Here is a 20,196-nt window from a genome sequence, read left to right on the forward strand (position 1 = left end):
GACAATGCCATGCACATCTGCCCTTGTCCAGAGATCTGGTGGATCACATCTGTCACCTGCACGGGGAGGATCTAACACCCCGGGGACTGGAAGGCTATTCCCTGCCAACAGCCTTGAAGGTCACTGCCGCACTCAATTTCTTTGCCTGTGGATCATTCCAGGGATCCACAGGGGAACTGTGCAGCATCTTGCATGCTGCCACACATAAATGCATCGAGGGTGTGTCAGCTGCCCTATCCAGGAAGGCTCATCAATATGTGAGGTTCACTGTTGATGAAGATAGCCAGGCTGCTAGGTTTAATGGGTTAACACCTTCGGTCTGTCTGCAAGCATGACCCAGACCTCCCTGTCGCTTGCCATTTCAACACTCCACCCTGCTCTCATGCCCATATGTCCATCCTTGGCCTGCTGCATTGTTCCAGTGAAGCTCAACGCAACCTGGAGGAACAGCACCTCATCTTCCGACTAGGCACTTTACAGCCTTTCGGACTGAATATTGAGTTCAACAATTTTAGATCATGAACTCTCTCCTCCATCCCCACCCCCTTTCCGATCCCCCTTTTTTTTTCCAATAATTTATATAGATTTTTCTTTTCCCACCTATTTCCATTATTTTTAAATGTATTTCCATCCATTATTTTATCTCTACCTTTTAGCCTATTTCAATCCCTTCCCTTCACCCCACCCCACCCCCACTAGGGCAATCTGTACCTTGCTTGTCCTGCTTTCTACCCTTAATTAGCACATTCTTTAGATATTATCACAACCTTCAACACCTCTTTGTCCTTTTGTCTATGACATCTTTTGGCTATCTCCACCTATCACTGGCCCTCTATACAGCTCTGCTTGTCCCACCCCCCCCCTTAAACCAGCTTATATTTCACCTCTTTTCTATTTTTACTTAGTTCTGTTGAAGAGTCACACGGACTCAAAACGTTAACTGTGTTCCTCTCCGCAGATGTTGCCAGACCTGCTGAGTATTTCCAGGTATTTTTATTTTTGTTTTGGATTTCCAGCATCCGCAGTTTTTTGCTTTTATGCTAGGTTTAATGGCTTTGTAGCTATCTCTGGCTTCCCTAGAGTGCAGGGTGTGATCGACTGCACACGTGGTTTTGAAGGCTCCATGGCATCAGCCCCTAATGTTCATCAACTGGAAACCATTAACATTCAGCTGATGTGTGATCATCAGAAGCACACAATGCATGTCTATGCCATGTACCCTGAGAGTTGCCATGACTCATTCATCCTGAGCCACTCCCAGGTGCCTCACATATTCGAAGTACCTCAGCAAATACAGGGATAGCTGCTTGAGGGTAAGGAGTACCTGCTCAAACAATGGCTCATGACACCCGTGCATTGTCCTAAGGGTGCCTTGGAGAAGAGGTACAATGACGTACATAGCTCCACATGATCCATAGTCTAGCAGACCATTGGCATCCTGAAGATGCACTTCCAATGTTTGGCCTGCTCAGGTGGGGCTCTGCAGTACACTCCAGAGAAGGTCTCCTGCATTGTAGTGATCTGTTGCACCCTTCACAACCTGGCACTTCAAAGGGGGATCCCTTGTTAGAGGGAGAAATGGAGGAGGCTGAGATCTTCTCAGATGATGAAGAGCAGGAAGGCCAGGAACCTGAAGAGAGAGATGAGGGTCAGCATCCACCCGATGATGCCATGGAAGGAGCACCATGTGGAAAACGTGCACGTGACACATTGATAGCCACAAGATTCCAGGAGGAGTAAGGCACACGCAACAGGGGATGGCCACATTCCTCCTGTGCCTTAGTGCCATTGCACAGAAAGGGATTTAAAACCAGTCACAAAAAACGAAAATAGCTGGAAAAACTCAGCAGGTCTGACAGCATCTGCGGAGAGGAATACAGTTAACATTCCGAGTCCGAATGGCTCTTCATCAGAACTAAGCAAAAATAGAAATAAGGTGAAATATAAGCTGTTTGAGGGGGGTGGGACAGGTAGAGCTGGATAGAGGGCCAGTGGAGGCAAAGAAGAGATTGCCAAAGATGTCAAAGACAAAATGTCAAAGGGGTGTTGACAGTGGTGATATTAGCTAAGGAATGTGCTAATGATGAAATTAAGGGTAGAAAGCAGGACGAGCAAGTGACAGATAGCCCTGGTGGGGATGGGGTGAGGGGAAGGGATCGAAATAGGCTAAAAGGTGGAGGTAAGACAATGGATGGAAATACATTTAAAAATAATAGAAATAGGTGGGAAAAGAAAAATATATATAATAAAAAAATATATATTTTAAAAATGATAAATTATTGGAAAATTACATGTTTGGTAATCTCTCCTTTGCCTCCACCTATCACTGGCCCTCTATCCAGCTCTACCTGTCCCACACCCACCTCAAACAGCTTATATTTCACCTCATTTCTATTTTTCTTTAGTTCTGATGAAGAGTTATTCAGACTCAAAACTTTAACTGTATTCCTCTCCACAGATGCTGTCAGACCTGTTGAGTTTTTCCAGCTATTTTTGTTTTTGTTTCAGATTTCCAGCATCCGCAGTATTTTGCTTTTAAAACCAGTCACATCAACAGTAAGTTCTGCATTAGTACTTGCACCTTCAACTCTTATGATTCACCAGGCCACGATCTCTGGAAAAGTCAGTGGTGAAACCTGAATTTTCAGTGCAAATGTCGCCTCAAACCACTTGATGCAATCATGGGCACCTTAATGAGAAACTACAGCTCATGATTGGAGATATCATCATCTTATCAGGTCTTATGCTTTGGCACTGCCACTTAGGATACACAACTACAGCTATCCCTTCAGGCTGCTGAGCAGTTCTCATACAAGGTTGCCCTGCAAACAATAAGGGTTACAACTATATTCAGCATTCACTCCCAATAAAGACTTTGATGCATCTCCCTGCCATCACACAAGGGTCCTAGTAACTATCTTGGCTGAGGTTAACATTAGTAAATTAAATAAAGTGAATTTTCCCTGCCCGTCCAACCTTATTGTAGGCGGGTGGGCGAAAAGGCCAAGCGGCCTTTGGATTTTTGAGGAAACCTCATTCATGGGCAGGATGAGGTTTCCGATGTTAATTAAAAATAAAATAAAAAATTTTAAATCTCATTTCTAACATGTCCCTGCTCATGTGACAGAGTCACATGAGGGGACATGTTTACCTTAATTTTAAAATCTTTATTTTTAATGTTTGAAATCTTCAGCTCCCTGAGGCAGCTCTGCGCATTCAGGGAGCTTTCACTGAGCACACCCGTGCGTGTGCGCGTGTGCTGATTTCCGCGCTCGCCCTCCTCCCCCCCTCCACCCAGGCAGTGTTAAGTGTTTCAGCGCGTGATTCACACTGGTTGGCCGTTAATTGGCCAGCCAGTGTGAAATCGTGGTCGGGGCCCGATTGTGGGCGGCAGAGCATTGTGTGGCCACTCCCTGGCCTGCCCGCCAGACCCGCCCAACAAGGGGGAAAATCCTCCCCATAAAAGTAACAGTTTTGTGCTCAAGTAGGAAGTTGGGATTTTAGTACTGATGTGAATATCACATTGAAAATGATGTTACGAAATGTGGGTCACTGCTAATGACCCAATATTTCCTGATGTACTTTTGAACAGAAAAACTATTTATTGATAGTTGAGTTTAAAAGGCACTGTAGCTAGTTTCAACCATAAATGTGTAGCTCTTTATCACCCCTTGTCGGAGTACTAAAATGCTCTTCTGTGTCGCAAAGGCTTCTTCAGAATGACTAGATGTGTAGCGTGCAGCAGACTATAACCACTTTCCCTTTGGTATCAAAACACACAAAGTTTAATTGGAAAAAGGCATGAATTGTAAGTGCTGCACATGTTTAAAGTAATGTTTGCATGTGATTCAGCCCTAATTCGTTTTAGTTGATACGGTTTAAGAAATGGAAACTAACCCATTGTGGTGCAGCTAGCAGTATTGTATACACACCCATGGCAGAGTTAAAAACAGGGCTGGAATTTTCCAGGTCCATTGGGAAATGGGAAGGCTGGCAAAATGGTGTGCTAGGACCAGGGATTCCCAAAGTCTTCCCGTTACCATGCCACTTTGCAAACAGTGGGAAAGTTGGCAAATCGGTCGTCCACCAGATGGCGGATTATGGGCCACTTTCCGCCTCAGTGGTACCTTTGCCCATGTCATAAGGGCCCAGAGCCATGTGGAAAAACTGCCCAGTGAAACCTGGTCGATTCCCAGCTGGTTCTGGAGGGAAGACCTTCCTTTATAGGCACTCCATGGCACGGAGGGTCCCCTGTGGCAATGGCTGCTCTCGCAGCAATGCACCACTGCCACTCAGTGATCCCCAGCCCCACCTTCCCTCTATCACTAGGATCTGCCTGTCTGACCCTGGTGTCCCTCAACCCCACTTAACTATTTTTGAGGGCACCCACCCATTGAGATGCCTTCTCCTTGCAGTTGCAGCCTCAACAATGGTCACCACTAATTGGGCAGCGGCTACTTAATTGGCCACCACCAGCAAAATGCAGCCCTGGATCTCGCCACCCGCTGAAGCAGAGAACTGTCATTTCTAAATTCCATTAATAATATCAAGCTCATATAAAAGACCAATATTAATATATTAATCTACAACTGTAGGAAACAAAAGCTGAGGGAACACGGGTATATTCATCAAAAACCAAAATCATATCTTAGATTACCAATGAATCCAGCATCGGGAAGGCAGCCAGATAGAGGAAGGCCTTTCTCGTTTTACTTCCCACAGAATCATCCACGTGATGTAATTTGTTAATGATATAATATCCCAGATCTGTATATGCTGAAAATAGAACAGAAAAAAAACGATAAAATTGAGCATGATCAATTGTCATAGTTAACAGGTGATTGATATATGATACAGGTTTCTCCATATCCCCATTTTAAATTCAAATCTTTTCAATGCTGTAAGGTAGCAGTAAACTCCACCAATTAAGTTCAAATGTGCCTAAAGCTATATAGCCAACATTTTTCAAGTAGGTACATGCTGACGCATATCAGGAATCATTATCTAAAGATTATCCTACAGGAAAGGAGACAGACTGATCAATAGTTCACTCCTATATATACCATTTCAGCATGCAGATTCAAACCAGGTAGTTTTCATTTATTAAGTGTCTATCATTTGGGTGTTAATTGTATTCAGATGGTGGGTTGATGATTGTTCAGATGGTTGGGGGCTCACTCACATGCTGAAAGGTTTTTTCTGTTGGAGGTGCATGCTATGCAATGTGTGTCTCTGTAGATAAAAACTTGTAAGTAAATAAAGACTAAGCTCCATCCTTCACCACCTGGCTACCTAACTTTTGACACAGTTTACGACAGTACAATGAAAGTACAACTTTAAATCAGCAAAATATTAAATGCTTTAGTTTAGATCACAGCTAAGAATGAGTAAGTTTTTTTGGTAAACATTCACGTTTAGAGAAGGCCAGTGACAATCAGTATTGTGGAATGGAGATTTATCCTATTTAAGACATTCAGGATCAGTCAGGTCAGGAGTAGCGTGGCCAGTGGTAGAGAGAAGAAAGTGCTTTAAATGCTAATCTCTATTCTGCCCATCTGATTTTTTCTATTTTGCACAATACCCATCCTTGTGGCCTCCAACAAGACTGAATTTTGTACTAACTCATGTATTGTGATGTGTTTTATGTTGTGGATCAGCATCCACTAGAACTGTGTGCAACACATTCCAAACTCATTATAACCCTTCAAAAAGCAGAGATTTTCACCTTATCAGTTTGGGTTGGCATCTAAAGCCAGATCCCAAGAAATATACAAAACCTGCATCTGCTAGCGCTTTCAAAAATGTATTTTTTTATTCATTCATGTGATGGCAACATCATTGGCAGTTATTACCCATCTCTAATTGTTCTCAGGGTGTTGGTGAGCCACTTCCTTGAACTGCTGCAGTCCATGTGGTGTGCACATACCCACAGTGCTGTTAAGAAGGGAATTCCAGGATTTTGACCCAACGACAATTAAACGGTGATATAGTTCCAAGTCAGGTGGTGTGTGGTTTGTCGGGCAGGGCGAACTTGCAGCTGGTGGCGTTCCCATGTGTCTGCTGCCCTTGTCCTTCTAGGTGATAGAGGCTGCAGCTTTGGAAGGTGCTGTCGAAAGAAGTTTGACAATTTGCTGCAGTGCATCTTGTACATGGTGCACACTGCTGCCACTGTGCATCGGTGGTGGAGGGAGCGAAAGGATGGAGTGTCAATCAATCTTTGTCCTGGATGATGTTGAGCTTCTTGAGTGTTGTTGGAGCTGCACTCATCCAGGCAAGTGGATAGTATTCCATCACACTCCTAATTTGTGCCTTGTAGATGGTGGACAGGATTTGGGAAGGCAGGAAGTGAGTTATTCACTGCAGCCTCCGACCTGCTTCTGTGGCCACAATATTTATATAGTTGGTCCAAAGTATCTGGTCAATGGTTATTCCCATGATAGTGATGGTGGAGCACTCAGTGATAGTAATGCCTTTTAACACTGACTGTAAAGTTTATAGTGATTATGTAGTTGAAACTTGTTCGACACTGCAGCATCCTTCCACACTCCTCATCTTATGGGAGGAAGGGGAGGGGAAAAAAAGAGAAAAGAGAGAAGGAGAAAAAGAAGGAAATGAAGAAAAAGGCACACACAAGGGACATTATAATTAGTAAGAAAAGATCTTTCACATTGGTGTGGTTTGAACAAAATTGGAACTGATCTTTGTGAAACTAATGTTCTAAATAATTATGGTATTCTTTCACAGAGTGTGTGCTTAACTCATAACAGGCCACAAGTTGGTTAAAGAACACATTATGAGAACTAGAAAGAAAGTGGGGGAAGGAGGGTGGTGGGGCACGGTTGGAATGGTACAACGATAAGGGAAATACAAAAAAAGGTAAAAAATTCCTGGAACTAAACTTGCCTCACAATTTGCATTTGGTATTGAATCGTTTTGCTATTCAATCAAATTATTTAGATTTTTAGTAAGTAGCATTTCAGAATTGACAAGTATACTTGTGAAACCAGTGGTCTGCATGTACAGAGAGTTTATCTGGAGTCCTACATAGCACAAGAGCCTCTGGCTGTTAGTGACATTGACTACCAACACTGGTCAAAGCATCCTAGGTCATTTACATATACCAGATAGCTCAACATTGTTTAGTTGTTCTTAAAAATGTTACTTTGATCTAGGAGAAATAAGAGAAGAAAGTACAGAGTGATCAGTGACTGTAGTGGTACTAATTAAATAGAAAAATGTAAGACTATGATAAAGAAATTATGGGCTAGATTTTACATACCCCCGCCAGGTGTGTTTTTGGCGGAAGGGCATATAAAATAGCTTGGGTGCCCAGCCCATTACCTTCCCACCCAACCCCTAGCTCACCCCCATAACACGTTAGGTGGGTGGGCACTGAAATTGGCAGCTCGCTCACCATGTTTAAAAATAATTGAGGGTCAACTGAACTTCTTAACAAGCCAACTGACCCCGATGAGACGTTACCCATGCCGTAGTACGGTTGATATGGGCAGGCGGGCAGGAGTGGACAGACTGTATTTTTAAAGAAGTTTCTAAGAAGGGCGGGAAGGAAAGGGGACACAATTTTTGGGGGGATAAAGGCAAAATACTGCAGATGCTGGAAATCTGAAACAAAAACAAAAAGTGCTGGAAAAACTCAGCAGGTCTGACAGCATCTGTGGAGAGAAAGACAAAGTTAACATTTTGAGTCCGTATGACTCTTCTTCAGACTCTAAAGAGAAGCAAAAATATGATGATATATAAACTGTTTAAGAGGGGTGGGATAGGTGAAGCTGGATTTTTTTTGGGGGGTTTCCTCTGTGCAATGGGGGTAGTCCCCCTAAGAGAGCACACTCCCCTTCCTTCCTATCCGCCTTCTCTCCAAAACCCAACCCCTCCCTAAGCTGGCCAAACCCTTCCCACCCAATACCCCGGACTTACCTCACTCCAGGATCCATTGGGCCTTCTTCTTGGGACTGGTTGCTGTCCCAGCAGGGCCCACTACTGAGCTCTTGGAGTTGCTGGGACTGCTGGAGCTGCCAGCTAATTTGACCTCAAATTTATTGAGGGCAGAATATTGGAAAGCAGCCAAAAATCCATTAGAATAGCCAAGTCTTGAGGTCACAAAGGTATGCATCAGAATTTCAGCAGCAGACAAGTTGGGGCAAGATTGGAATTGAATGATGTTTTAGAGCTGGAAACAGGCACTCTTAGTGATTATACCAATATGTGTTCAGAAGCTCATCTTGGGGTCAAATATGATGCCAAGCATATGTGTGAAAACAGATGCTGTGGTTTTGCATGATTTTGTCGTGGAACAACATGTAGATGGGAAGTAGGAGGTGGACACCATAGGCAATGGTGTGGGAATAGGAAGAGAAACCATTGCAGGTGATACTCCGATTACAATTAGATAAATGAGAATGTAACCAGCCAAATGCAGTCCTACGCAGGCAGCTAGATGATGGCAGGGACAGCATGAAAGGAGGATGATGTGGTAAAGCTGTCAAAAGCTGCAGACAAGTGAAGAAGGACAAAGCTTTTGTAAAGGTAGTTTTAGAAATGAGGGGATGTAGGGGATACACAAGCTCAGAGGAGATGAAACCAATAATGTCAATAGGTGAAGGAGAACAAAGGGTTAAGCCCAAGGCAGAAGGAATTCTTTCCCAGAAGAATTGAAAGAAATTAGATTTTCATCATCCCTTGAAGGGTAGTAAACTTCAAGCTGTCATAGTTCAACCATTGTACCCTGAGAAGTGATTCATCAGGACTCTTCTTTTCAATTTCATTCCCTGCTCTTGCCTAACTCTTGTGTCACTATTGACTTTATTCTACTTAATTTATATCTGATATCTCTGCAGGACACCGCACGCCTGACTTCTGGTAGTGGGAAAACTGTCCTGCATTAAATGCATGGTGGGGAGGTCCCGACACAGGAAACTCACCCATTAGTGGCGGGAAGTTCATTGAAATAATTAATGTCCTACTTAAACATAATTTGCATGCAATTCAACGAGATTTAATGCTGCCTCCCAAATTTAACGAAAGACGCACAGATCTCCCATGCCTTCAATAACCCACACAGTGAAAACGGGACACTTATAAGTGGCTCCCTTGACTTACTGTGAGAGCCTGTTTAACTTCAAGGAGACAGAGGCCCAAATTTTCACAAAGCTGTGCTTTAGCTAAAATGGTGCTGGAGCCCAGAATCCAGAAGTCCCACCCCCTGAACCCGACACCCACTATTTTTGCTGGGGAATATGGGGGCAGACCGTAATTCACACTTGTGGCTCATGGAGGCAGCTTCACATTTAACAATGCAGCTGCCTTCAATCAGAAGCAATTTTAGTCACCCAGGTTTCTGAAACACAATTCATGGAAATTTCTTCTCTCAAAGGGTTGTGAATCTTTGGACCTCTCTTTCCCTGAGAGCAGTGGAAGCAGGGTCATTGAATATTTTTAAGGCAGAGGTAGATAGATTCTCGACTAAGAAGGGAGGCAAAGCATATCAGGGGTAGTCAGAATGTGGAGTTGAGGCCACAATCAGAAATCAGCCATGATGTTATTGAATGGCAGAGCAGGCTCAAGGGGCCGAATGGCCTACTTGAGGTCAAAATGTTTTGCTACCGTCCTAATTCACACCAAATCCTGTTCACCCATCACCCTTGTGCTAGCTGACCTACACTAGTTCCCAGTGAAGCATATCTCAATTTTAAAATTCTCAATCTTGTTTTCAAATCCCTCCATGTCTTCACCCCTCTCTAGCTCCAATCTCCTCCAGCCCCACAACAGTCTGAGATGTTAGTGTTCCATCATTTCTGGCCTCATGAAAATAACCCATTTTAATCACTCCAACATTGCTGGCCATGCCTCCAGCTGCTAAGGCCCCAAAGCTCTGGAATTTCTTCCCTAAATCTCTCTGCATGTTTACCTCTCTTTCCTCCTTTCAGATCCTGCTTTAAACCTGCCTCTTTGATCAAGCTATTAATCTGCTCAAATATCTCATTATATGGTTAGGGCGTCAAATTTTGTTTGATAACACACCTATGAAGCATCTTGGAGCATTTTATTCAGTTAAAGGTGTTAAATAAATATAAGATGTTGTTGTCATCAAGTTCTGGGAAATATCATTAGTGTTTCCTTCCTTAGAATTCATTTCTGGTCCTGGGTTATACTGAAGATAAAGGAATTCAGCTAAATTTCAAGAAACTGAAAAGTATGCAAGACAGCCCAGTATCAATAAAGAGAAGTTCAATCAACCATTTGATATTTAACTTAATAATGAATTAACTGGCATGCACCTAACTTTCCAAATCATGTCACAGATGTAAAGATAGGATAGTTACCTATTAGAATGTGAAAGATGGCAGCCACAGTACCAGCTGTGACCATGCAGAGGACAGCCTTGATTCTATCATGCCGACTGTGAACAAATACCAGTCCCACATTCTTAAAGTCACTCATTGGCCCGGTGAAGAACTTCATGAGGGAGTAGGCCAGCCCATAGCTAGCAAGCATCTCGATGGCATCCTCTTTAACAGCTGCTATACCCCTGTTTAATGCCTATTCAGAAACAACAGCAGATAGGAAAGAAGCACTTAGTTTGAAATTCATAAAATTACATTTTAATATACATTCAATAGGTTTCATCATCGTTTAGAATTTGCCAGCAACACTAAGAGACACTATGGTACGATGGCCCACAAACTTAACATGAGAAAAAAAAAATCAATTTCGCGTAACATGTTCAACTTATAAGGAAAATAAACCATTCACCCACCCACCCTGGCAAGAATGAAGCAGCATAGAGAATCATCTCTCAAACATGCTGTGAATAATTGCTGTTACAACAATGGAGCATTTAAGTGATAATGAGAAAAGCCTCAAAGGCATCATTCTGATGCTAACAGCCTTTCAATTTGCGACAAAAAAATTATCTGGTCCCCACGCTATCTGGCTTGTAAAACAGCATGCTGCAGCCAACTGTTCTGTTAGATGTTAGTCAATTTTACGTACTATAATTTCACAGATAACTCCAAAGAGAAGATAGATATTAAATTTATTGGCCAAGTGTGCTTACTGTTGCCCATTAAAAGATGGATTTACTACTGGAATTGGGCATCAAAGCGGAGGGCTAGATAAGTTGGTTGTCTGTTTTTTGAGGATGGGGTAATTATTGGTTCAGACTTTTACTGACAATTGATGTTACCCAGAAACACCAACCCGAGCCAGGCACAGGACAGTGTCTACCTGCCTCAAGTATGTGAGGACTGAGCTGGTAAAGAAAGTGCAGGAAGTCAGTCTGCAGCCAATTAACAAAACTATAGGGAGAGACAAGCTTTTTGAACAGCACAATTAACCTCAAGCCCTATGGATGACCAAGGACTCCCATCACCTTTAATCACAAGCCTGTCCTAAGCCCACATTAACAGGTGTCTGGCCTGTCCTGGGAACAGTACAAACTGTGGAACTAAAACGTTTAGTTTTGCTGTGTACAAAACTGCTGCCATGTTTACTGACCAAAAAACGTTCAATGTAAATGAAGAAGGAGACCAAACAGCATTATATTTTGTGTCTTCCTTAGGTACAGGGGTGGTGCCAGAGGACTGGAGTATTGCGAACGTTACACCCTTGTTCAAAAAGGGGTGCAAGGATAAAGCCGGCAACTACAGACCAGGCAGTTTGACTTCAGTGGTAGGGAAACTTAGATCGGGACAAAATCAATAGTCACTTATGCAAGTGCAGGATAATTAAGGAAAGCCAGCATGGATTCATTAAGGGAAAATCATGCTTAACTAACTTGGAGTATTTTAAGTAGATAAAAGAGGCTTGAATTTTTCAGGCGGCAGGTGGGCTCGGCAGGAGCAGCCGTGGAGCCGATCGCCGCCCATGATCAGCTCCGAACTGCCATTTTACATGGGCGGGCCAATTAAGACCCATCCAGCATAATACAAGAGCCGTAATGCTCAGCGCTACCTGTGCGGGCAGGGGGAGGAGAGAGAGTCAGGGCCAGCGCTCTTTCGCGCATGTGTGCGGAAGAGTGCTTCAATCTCCCTGAGGCACGGGGCTGCCTCAGGGAGATTGAATCGATGTTGAAATAGTTAAATAAATGGTTGAGAAATTTATTTAAACATGTCCCCTCATGTGTGTCACATGAGATGGGACATGTTTTTATATTTGTGAAAACTTTTTTTATTTCTTTAATAAAAGCTTTAGGAAACTTCATCCCACTCGTGGATGAGGCTTCCTAAAAAACGCCAAGGTCACTTGGCCTTTTCGCCTGCCCGCCAACCTTAAGGTTGGATGGGCAGCATTAACAATTACATCAATTACTTTCTCAATGGCCTTAATAGGCAGTTTACATATCAGCGGGTGTGGAGCTGACTCCGGCGTGCGCCCGTCGAGTGAAATATCGCGGGACTGCGTGATGACATCGGGACATATGCCTGATGTCATCGCGTGTCATTTTATGCGTCGGCGTGTTGGGCCCGCCCCCACACACCGACTGAAAAATCCTGCCCTGAGAAGGTTGAAAAGGGCAATGCTTTTTGATGTGGTGTATATGGATTTTCAAAAGGCATTTGATACAGTGCCACACAACAGATTAGTGAGCAAAATTCTAGCTCATGGAACAAAAGGGAAAGTAAGCATTTGAATAGGAAATTGGCTGAGTACAGGAAATAGAGTAGTGATAAATTGTTCGTTTTCGGTTTGGAGGGAGGTCGGTAGTGAAATTCCTCAGGGGTCAGTGTTGGGACCCTTGCTCTTCCTGATATATATTAACGACCCAGACTGTGGTGTCCAGGGCACGATTTCAAAATTTGCAGATGATGCGAAGGTTGGAAACATTGTCAACTGTGATACGGAAAGTCTTGAACTTCAAAAGGACATAGACATGTTGATGGATTGAGCAAACAAGTGGCAGATGAGGTTCAATGCAGAGAAGCATGAGGTGATACATTTTGGCAGGAAGAATATGGAGACAGTACAAAATAAAGGGAGAAACTCTAAAGCAGGTGCAGGAATAGAGGGACCTCACTGTATACATACATAAATCATTGAAGATGACAGGGCATGTTCAGAGAGCAGCTAATCAAGCACATAGTTTCTTAGGGCAGAATTTTATGCCTCATGGTAGGCGCATGCCCGACCTGATCGGGCGTAAAATAGCACGAGAAAAGATGTCGGGCAAGCATACCACTGTCATCCCGCACGCGCGCAATCTTCAGGTCGGTGGGTGTGCGTGGGAGTTGGAGCCGTGTCCGCCATCAATTACGAGGCCACTTAAGGCCTTTAAAAGCCCAAACGAACCCAATTTTATGTCTCCCGTGCAATTTTGTGCTCATTGCACGGGTAAAACGGGCAGGCGGGCAGCCCACATTCTGCCAAACGTCATCCAAGGGCAGGATAAAAAGGGTCAGAAGCATTGCCAGTGAAAGTAGTGAAGAGTTTAGGAGATAGTTTGCTGCTGGTTGCTTATTTGAACATGACAGCTTCACCTCTGTTCTAAGCTTATTCTTAGCATTTCTAGGCTTCATTCCAGGAGTCAATGGTGTCTGCAAGGCCCCAGGAGGATTTTGACCGTGTGGATCCTTCCAGATATCAGGCAGCCATCTGTTACCCTTGGGGCCAACATGATGTCAGGGGAATAGGTCTAAGAACTAGCTACTTACATACATTCATATGAACTAGGAGCAGGAGTAGGTCTTTCAGCCGCTCAAGCCTGCTTCGTTATTCAATAAGGTCATAGCTGATCTGATTGTAACCTCAACTCCACATTCCCGACTACCCTCGTTAGCTTTTCACCCTTTTGCTTATCAAGAATCTATCTAGCTCTGCTTTAAAAATATTCAAGGAGTCTGCTTCCACCGCCTTTTGAGGAAGAGTGTCCCAAAGACTTACGACCCTCAGGGAAATAAATTCTCTTTATCTCTGTCTTAAACGGGTGATCCCTTATTTTTGAACAGTGACCCCTAGTTCTAAATTCTGCCAGAAGAGAAACATTTTTTCCACATCCACCTGTCAAGACCCCTCAGGATCTTTCTTATATGTTTCAATCAAGTTGCCTCTTACTTTTCTAAACTCCAGTGCACACAAGCCTAGCCTGTCCATTTTTTCCTCATAAGACAACTCGTCTATTCCAGGTAAGCCTTATCTTAACTGCTTCCAACGCATTTATATCCTTCCTTAAATAAGGAGGCCAATACTGTGCACAGTACTCCAGACGTGGTCTCACCAATGCCCTGTATAACCTGAAGTGTAACCGCTCTACTTTTGTAAAAGCAAAATACTTCAGATGCTGGGAATCTGAAATAAAAACAGAAAATGCTGGAAAAACTCAGTAGGTCTGACAGCATCTGTGGAGAGCTAAAGAGAAGTAGAAATGTGATGGTATTTATATTGTTTAAGAGGAATGGAGCAGGCAAAGCTGGGTAGAAGGTCAATTGGGGGCTGAGGTGCGATTGACAAAGATGTCAATGGTAGTGGTGAAGACTAAAGAAGGTGCTGATAGTGGCATAAAGGTAAGAAAGCAGAATGTGTTAATAGTAGAACAAGGGTCAGCATTCTGAAAGAACAACATAGAACAGTGACAGATGACTCTTTTGCCGGGGGGGGGGGGGGGGGGGGAGGAGAGACAGGGTGAGGGGGCAGCGGTTGTGGAAAAAGGATAGAAAAAGGGATTTTAAAAAAGGGGATAAAACAATGAATAAATTTTTTTTTTAAAAATGGATTTAAAAAGTGGTGAAGATAGAGGAGAGAGTTCATGGTCTGAAGTTGTTGAATTCAATGTTAAGTCCAGCAGGCTGTAAAGTGACTAAACGGAAGATGAGGTGCTGTTCCTCCAGTTTATGCTGGGTTTTACTGGAACATTTCAGCAGGCCAAGGATGGAGTTGTGGGCATGAGAACAGGATGGTGTGTTGAAATAGCAAGTAACAGGGAGCTGGGTATCGGTCTATAAGCCTGTTAGTTACATCTGATTTGGTGCCCAGCATAACACTCACTCCATCACCAGCAAACGCTACAAGATGCTGCTTCAGGTGGGAGTCATCAAAACCAAGTTTCTCAAGACATCCAAGAAGATACTTAACTATTATATCAGCTTTTTGATCTGGATGTTTAATCAGATCTAAAAACATGAATGGTGGATCATCCTTCTCATCACTATCACATTTCAGGTAAACTGCTGCAGTAGTTTTGCAGCTTAGGCTTGTAGATTCATCAATAAGAATCAAAACTTTACCCTTTATCACTTTGATATGTTGGCAAATTATCTCAGTAGCTATGTGGTGAATAATTTCTGCAGCACCGTAGTGGGAATGTGACCCAGTTCCCATGTCAACACCATTTTCATTTTGAAGTTGCAGCAAGCCAAAGTGGTCAGAGTGAAGTCTGTTGTTTTGAGCTAAGCAGTATGCAGAACAGAACACTGCACATGTTGCCTTTAAATGAGATGCGTTCAGGTTGTCACAGGTTTTTCCAAAAGTGTCTTTGTTTGCTTTCTCAGCAACACATTGCACAGTGATGTGAATGTTCAACAGTTTGTGTTCTACACTGTTTTGTCTGAGAGATTTTAAACGTGCTCTCTGGTTGGATCCATGGTATGACAATTGCTACAAACGCCATTCGTAATCCAACTTTGAAGTTCTTAGTCCTTTTGTTTAAAAGCCCCAAGAAAATGCAGGAGAATACGATTTACCTACTGATTCTTCCAGTTTAGGCTGCCATGATGAATTTAGGTTCAACTGAGTGAAATGAACCACAGAAGCAGCTGCTTGTGCCGCAAACACTTCAGGAGTTCCGGCCTCTTCAGCAAATAAATTATAACTAACCTCCCTATCTTTTCTGTTGCCTTTCTATTTTATATTAGTTTTACATTATATCTATAGTTACTGTTTCAAAAGAAATGACTGAGCTGCTGACTCACTTTTTAGTTACACAGGGAAATTATTATGGGAGTTAGCTTTTCAGTTGTTTATTTTTCTCTCTATTTACTTGGGGCTCTATTTGTACGTGTTTGGCTTTGTTCTGTCTGAGTTATGGCTGAGGCCTTTCTCCCCTCAGCACGGCAGTGAGTACTGATTAAGTGGATTTAAGGCCATTATATTTGATAAGCTGTTACCTGCTGCTTCGAGGTGTTGAGAGGCTGGGCGCCACGGTGAAAAGACACAAGGTACATAGATACTAAATAAGCAATGATGGGCGGCGTCAACCTAACTTAAGGCTTCAGAAAATTAATAACTTGCAACGTCCGCACATAATTGACTTCACGCACAGTCACTTCAACCTACACTGACCAAAGATAGCAGGAAACCAGCGCGCAAGAGGGCAGTGCCGAATAGTAGTTTTGGTGCATTATTCATACAAGCAACGTTATAGCGAAATGACGGCTTAATTGCAATGTCTGTGTGTGATTGACTTGGCGCACAGTCACTTCAGCCTACACTAACTAAAGATGGCATGGAACTGGCACATAATGCAGCAGCGCCAGAAAGTAGTTTTGGCGCGTTGTTCATATTTGCAGCATTATATAGAAACAATGACTTAATATGATGCTTGGAGGTGGAGCAAGCTGCTGGAGCAGTGCTCCAGTGCGCTCTGCCAGCACCACACCCCTGCCTAAGTCCCTGAAAGTGCCTAGGCTGGTGTGAGCAAAACACTATGTGAAATTAGTTCTAAAAATAAAGTCGTAAATTTTATTACATTCATTCTGATTCTTCTTCATTCCCAAAATAGTTATCAACCTATAATGCAAAAGATCCTGCTGCCTCAAAGCTCGAATTCCTGTGCTCATTCTGATTTTAGCATCTGGACTTTGATGCTCCCAGTATCAGACCTGTGTAACTGAGTACTGAATTTAAAAAAGATTGGATGTTAATGCAGTCATTTTCAGATTTTTCCGCAAATATTAGAGCATGCCTGGGAACCATGTGCAAGCACAAATGAATCAAATTGGCAAAGGTAGCCTGGAGGATGCATTCATAGAGTGTATTCAGGACAGTTTCTTAGGGCAATACATTAACCAGGGAGCAGTCTATTTTAGACCTAGTAGCGTAATTAAACAGGATTAATTAATGACCTCATAATAAAGGATCATCTAACCAAGAGTGATCATAACATAGAATTTCATATTCAGTTTGAGGGTGAGAAATGTAGGTCAGAAACTAGAGTCAGAAACTGGACCATATAAATACCATGGCTACAAGATCAGGTCTGAGGCTGGGAATTCTGTGATGAGTAACTCAATTCCTGACTCCAAAAGTCTGACCACCATCAACAAGGCGTAAGTCAGGAGTATGAAGGAATACTCGTCGCTTGTCTGGATGAGTGCGGCTCCAATAACACTCAAGAAACTCAATACCATCCAGGACAAAGCAGCTCGCTTGATTGGCACCCATCATCACATTAAACATGCAATTCCTTCACCACCAATGCACAGTAGCAACTGTGTACATCATATGCAAGTTGCACTGAAGCAGCTCGCCAAGCCTCCTTCAAAACCTGCGAATAAAATGACCTGGAAGAATGGGCAGCAGACACATGGCAACATCATCTTCTGCAATTCCTTGTCAAGCCACACAACATTCTGTGTAGGAACATTATCACCTTCACTGTAGGTGGATCAAAACGTGGAAAATTCTTCCAACCAGTAATGTGGGCATTATCTTCTTTTTTTGTATGGCTTTAGGAGCAGAAGTCATTGTCACAGTTTTAAGGTCAAGTTCCCAAACAGTCCAATGCCCTGGAGAGCAAGTTAACTACAGAATGTCACCCTCAAACTTGAGCCTGGAGCAAGATGTTATCATGTGCTCCATGGTTTGGCTGGGGTTTCTGCATTTGCAGCCAGGCAAGGTATGAGGTGCCATTTGTACATCAAGTGGCCACACCGGCCATGTCCAGTCCATATTCTACTGATCATTGTCCACATGCTTCGGGGAGATTTTGAGATGTTGCGACGGAGACAAATGTGTTTATTTGGAAGGGTAATTTCTGCCCAAACTTTCCTTCAGGTTTCATCAGTGTCATGGAGTTGATTCGTGTCCGGAGGGGGTTTTGTAGAACCACATAGCGAGTTGGAAGATCTTGAAGATCTCTATGAATGGGGAGGTTCAAGTTGCTGCCGATACGAATTATTTCTCTGCGTGGTACTGCATCCTGTAAAATGGAGGGTGGGGCAATTTTGAACCACTGAACTGGAGTTGATCTTAGAGTTCCAGATCACAGATTATCCTCATTACTGAGTGAAGCTGTGTGTTACTGTGTTTGACGTGAAGGCCATGTGGATGCACAGTACTCAACTGTCAAGACCAGATGGATGGAGCGGATGATGACAGCCTTCTTTCCTGTCAAGTGGATTCCTGAACTCTCAAGGAGGTGGGGTTGGGTGGTGCCCAGCCATTGGGGGTGTGGGGGTGAGGCTTAGTGGGGTGAAGGGGTAGATGGTGGAGTGAGGGGGTGTGTGGGAGGTGGTGGCAGGCCGGGAGCTGGTTGGAGGATGAGAGAGTGGGGTGGGGGGGGTGAAGGGGCTGCTGGGGTGGAGGTGTAGGTGGGGAGGGGTTAGGGTGGGTGCATTTGGAGGGTCACTTTTAAGGATTAATACCACAAAAATCAAATACTGAACACTTCTCAAAATTTTCTTTAGAATTTAAAGCAGCATATAAATAGCAGTCTAAGTTTTCATTATCCCCTAAAGTAGACACAATTCTGATGACACGCTGTGCTGATATGCCAGAGGATTGAGAATCTTGGGCCTCATCAAAATAAATGTAACAAACTAAAAACCAGGACTAATGCAAAACAGGGTGTTAACTCACTATTACCCATTTTATTACTCTTGCAATGTCTGGAAATGAAATGTCTATTTGCCACTAGGACATTGCTTAAAGAAAGGTTTTAAAAATCTCTACTCCGTCCTAGGTTCACCCCAGATAGGCTGTAATTTCACAGTGTACAACACAATTTCTATGATAGTTTCTGGGAGAAGGGGAAACGATCCAGTTCTTAAGTTAAGTTAAGGCCATACTGAATTTATGTAGCTTGTATCATTCTTCTCTGAAATATTCAGATCAATAATCCTACATTTTTCCTGAGCTGCTGGTAGATGTCTGGTTGACAAATCCTGGGGATACTGTCATTAGTGTAAAAGGAGCAGATGCCATTTATGGTATATTGAAGGTTGGTGCCAGAGAAGTCAGAATGGTAAGGTTGTATTAGCTATAGAGTTGAATTATTTTGTAAATATAGTGATTTCTTTGTAGACATTTCCCAACATCAGTTGATTGCTTTATAATTAATTATCCTCAGAGAATCAGCATTAAGCCTCCAATTTCACCATTGCTACAGTTACTCTGCTTATTGCATGCAGGTGTTATGAAAGAAGGATAAAACCTACATTTATACAGCAACTTCCATAATGTCCCAAATTGCTTTACGCCAATTAAGTACTTTTGAGTTGCAGTCACTGTTATAACATAGGCAATGTTAACAAATGGCAGAGCAAGCTTAAGGAGCCGAATGACTTATTGTTGCCCCTAACACTCATGTTCATATGTAATTTGGATGGATGAGATGAGCTGGGTTCGATGGCCTATGTCATCCATAAATATCTTGTGAACAGAGGGTGGAATCATGGCTGGAGTTCTGTTTATTTTGTTGCTAATGGAAGTTTACTGTGAGCAGGCTTTGTAGGGTGAAACTGTCAAACATACAAATTAGGAGCAGGGGTAGGCCACTTGGCTCCACGAGCCTGCTCCACTATTCAGTAAGATGATGGCTGATCTAATTGTAACCTTTCACCCCCTTGTTTATCAAGAATCTCTCTACCTCTGCCTTAAAGATATACAAAGACTCTGCTTCCACTGCCTTTTGAGGAAAGGCATTCCAAAGACTGACTACCCTCAGAGAGAAAGAATTTCCCTCATTTCTGTCTTAAATGAGTGACCCCTTATTTTTAAATAGTGACCCCTAGTTCTAGATTCTCCCACAAGAGGAAACGCATCCACCCTGTCAAAACCCCTCAGGATCTTAAAGATTTCAATCAAGTCACCTCTTACTCTTCTGAACTCCAGTGGATACAAGCCTAGCCTGTCCAACCTTTTCTCATAAAACAACCCCATTCCTGGTATTAATTTAGTAAACCCTCTCTGAACTGCTTCTAACATTTACATCCTTCCTTAAATAAGGAGACCAATACTGTAAAC

The 20,196-nt window shown here is 43.0% G+C and overlaps 1 protein-coding gene across 2 annotated transcripts in view; it reads right to left on the minus strand.

The window, feature by feature from the left end:
- Positions 1 to 20,196, minus strand: part of ankhb (ANKH inorganic pyrophosphate transport regulator b) — a 180,247-nt gene that overhangs the window by 118,757 nt on the left and 41,294 nt on the right. For both annotated transcript variants that reach the window (XM_078539133.1, XM_078539132.1), the window contains exons 2-3: positions 10,344 to 10,560; positions 4,658 to 4,776 (exon numbers count right to left, since the gene is read on the minus strand). In XM_078539133.1, the coding sequence (XP_078395259.1) occupies positions 4,658 to 4,776; positions 10,344 to 10,560 (336 nt within the window). The remainder of the gene's footprint in view (positions 1 to 4,657; positions 4,777 to 10,343; positions 10,561 to 20,196) is intronic.

Source organism: Cetorhinus maximus, chromosome 3 (genome assembly GCF_964194155.1).
Source record: "Cetorhinus maximus chromosome 3, sCetMax3.hap1.1, whole genome shotgun sequence".
Taxonomy (NCBI): Eukaryota; Metazoa; Chordata; class Chondrichthyes; order Lamniformes; family Cetorhinidae; genus Cetorhinus; species Cetorhinus maximus.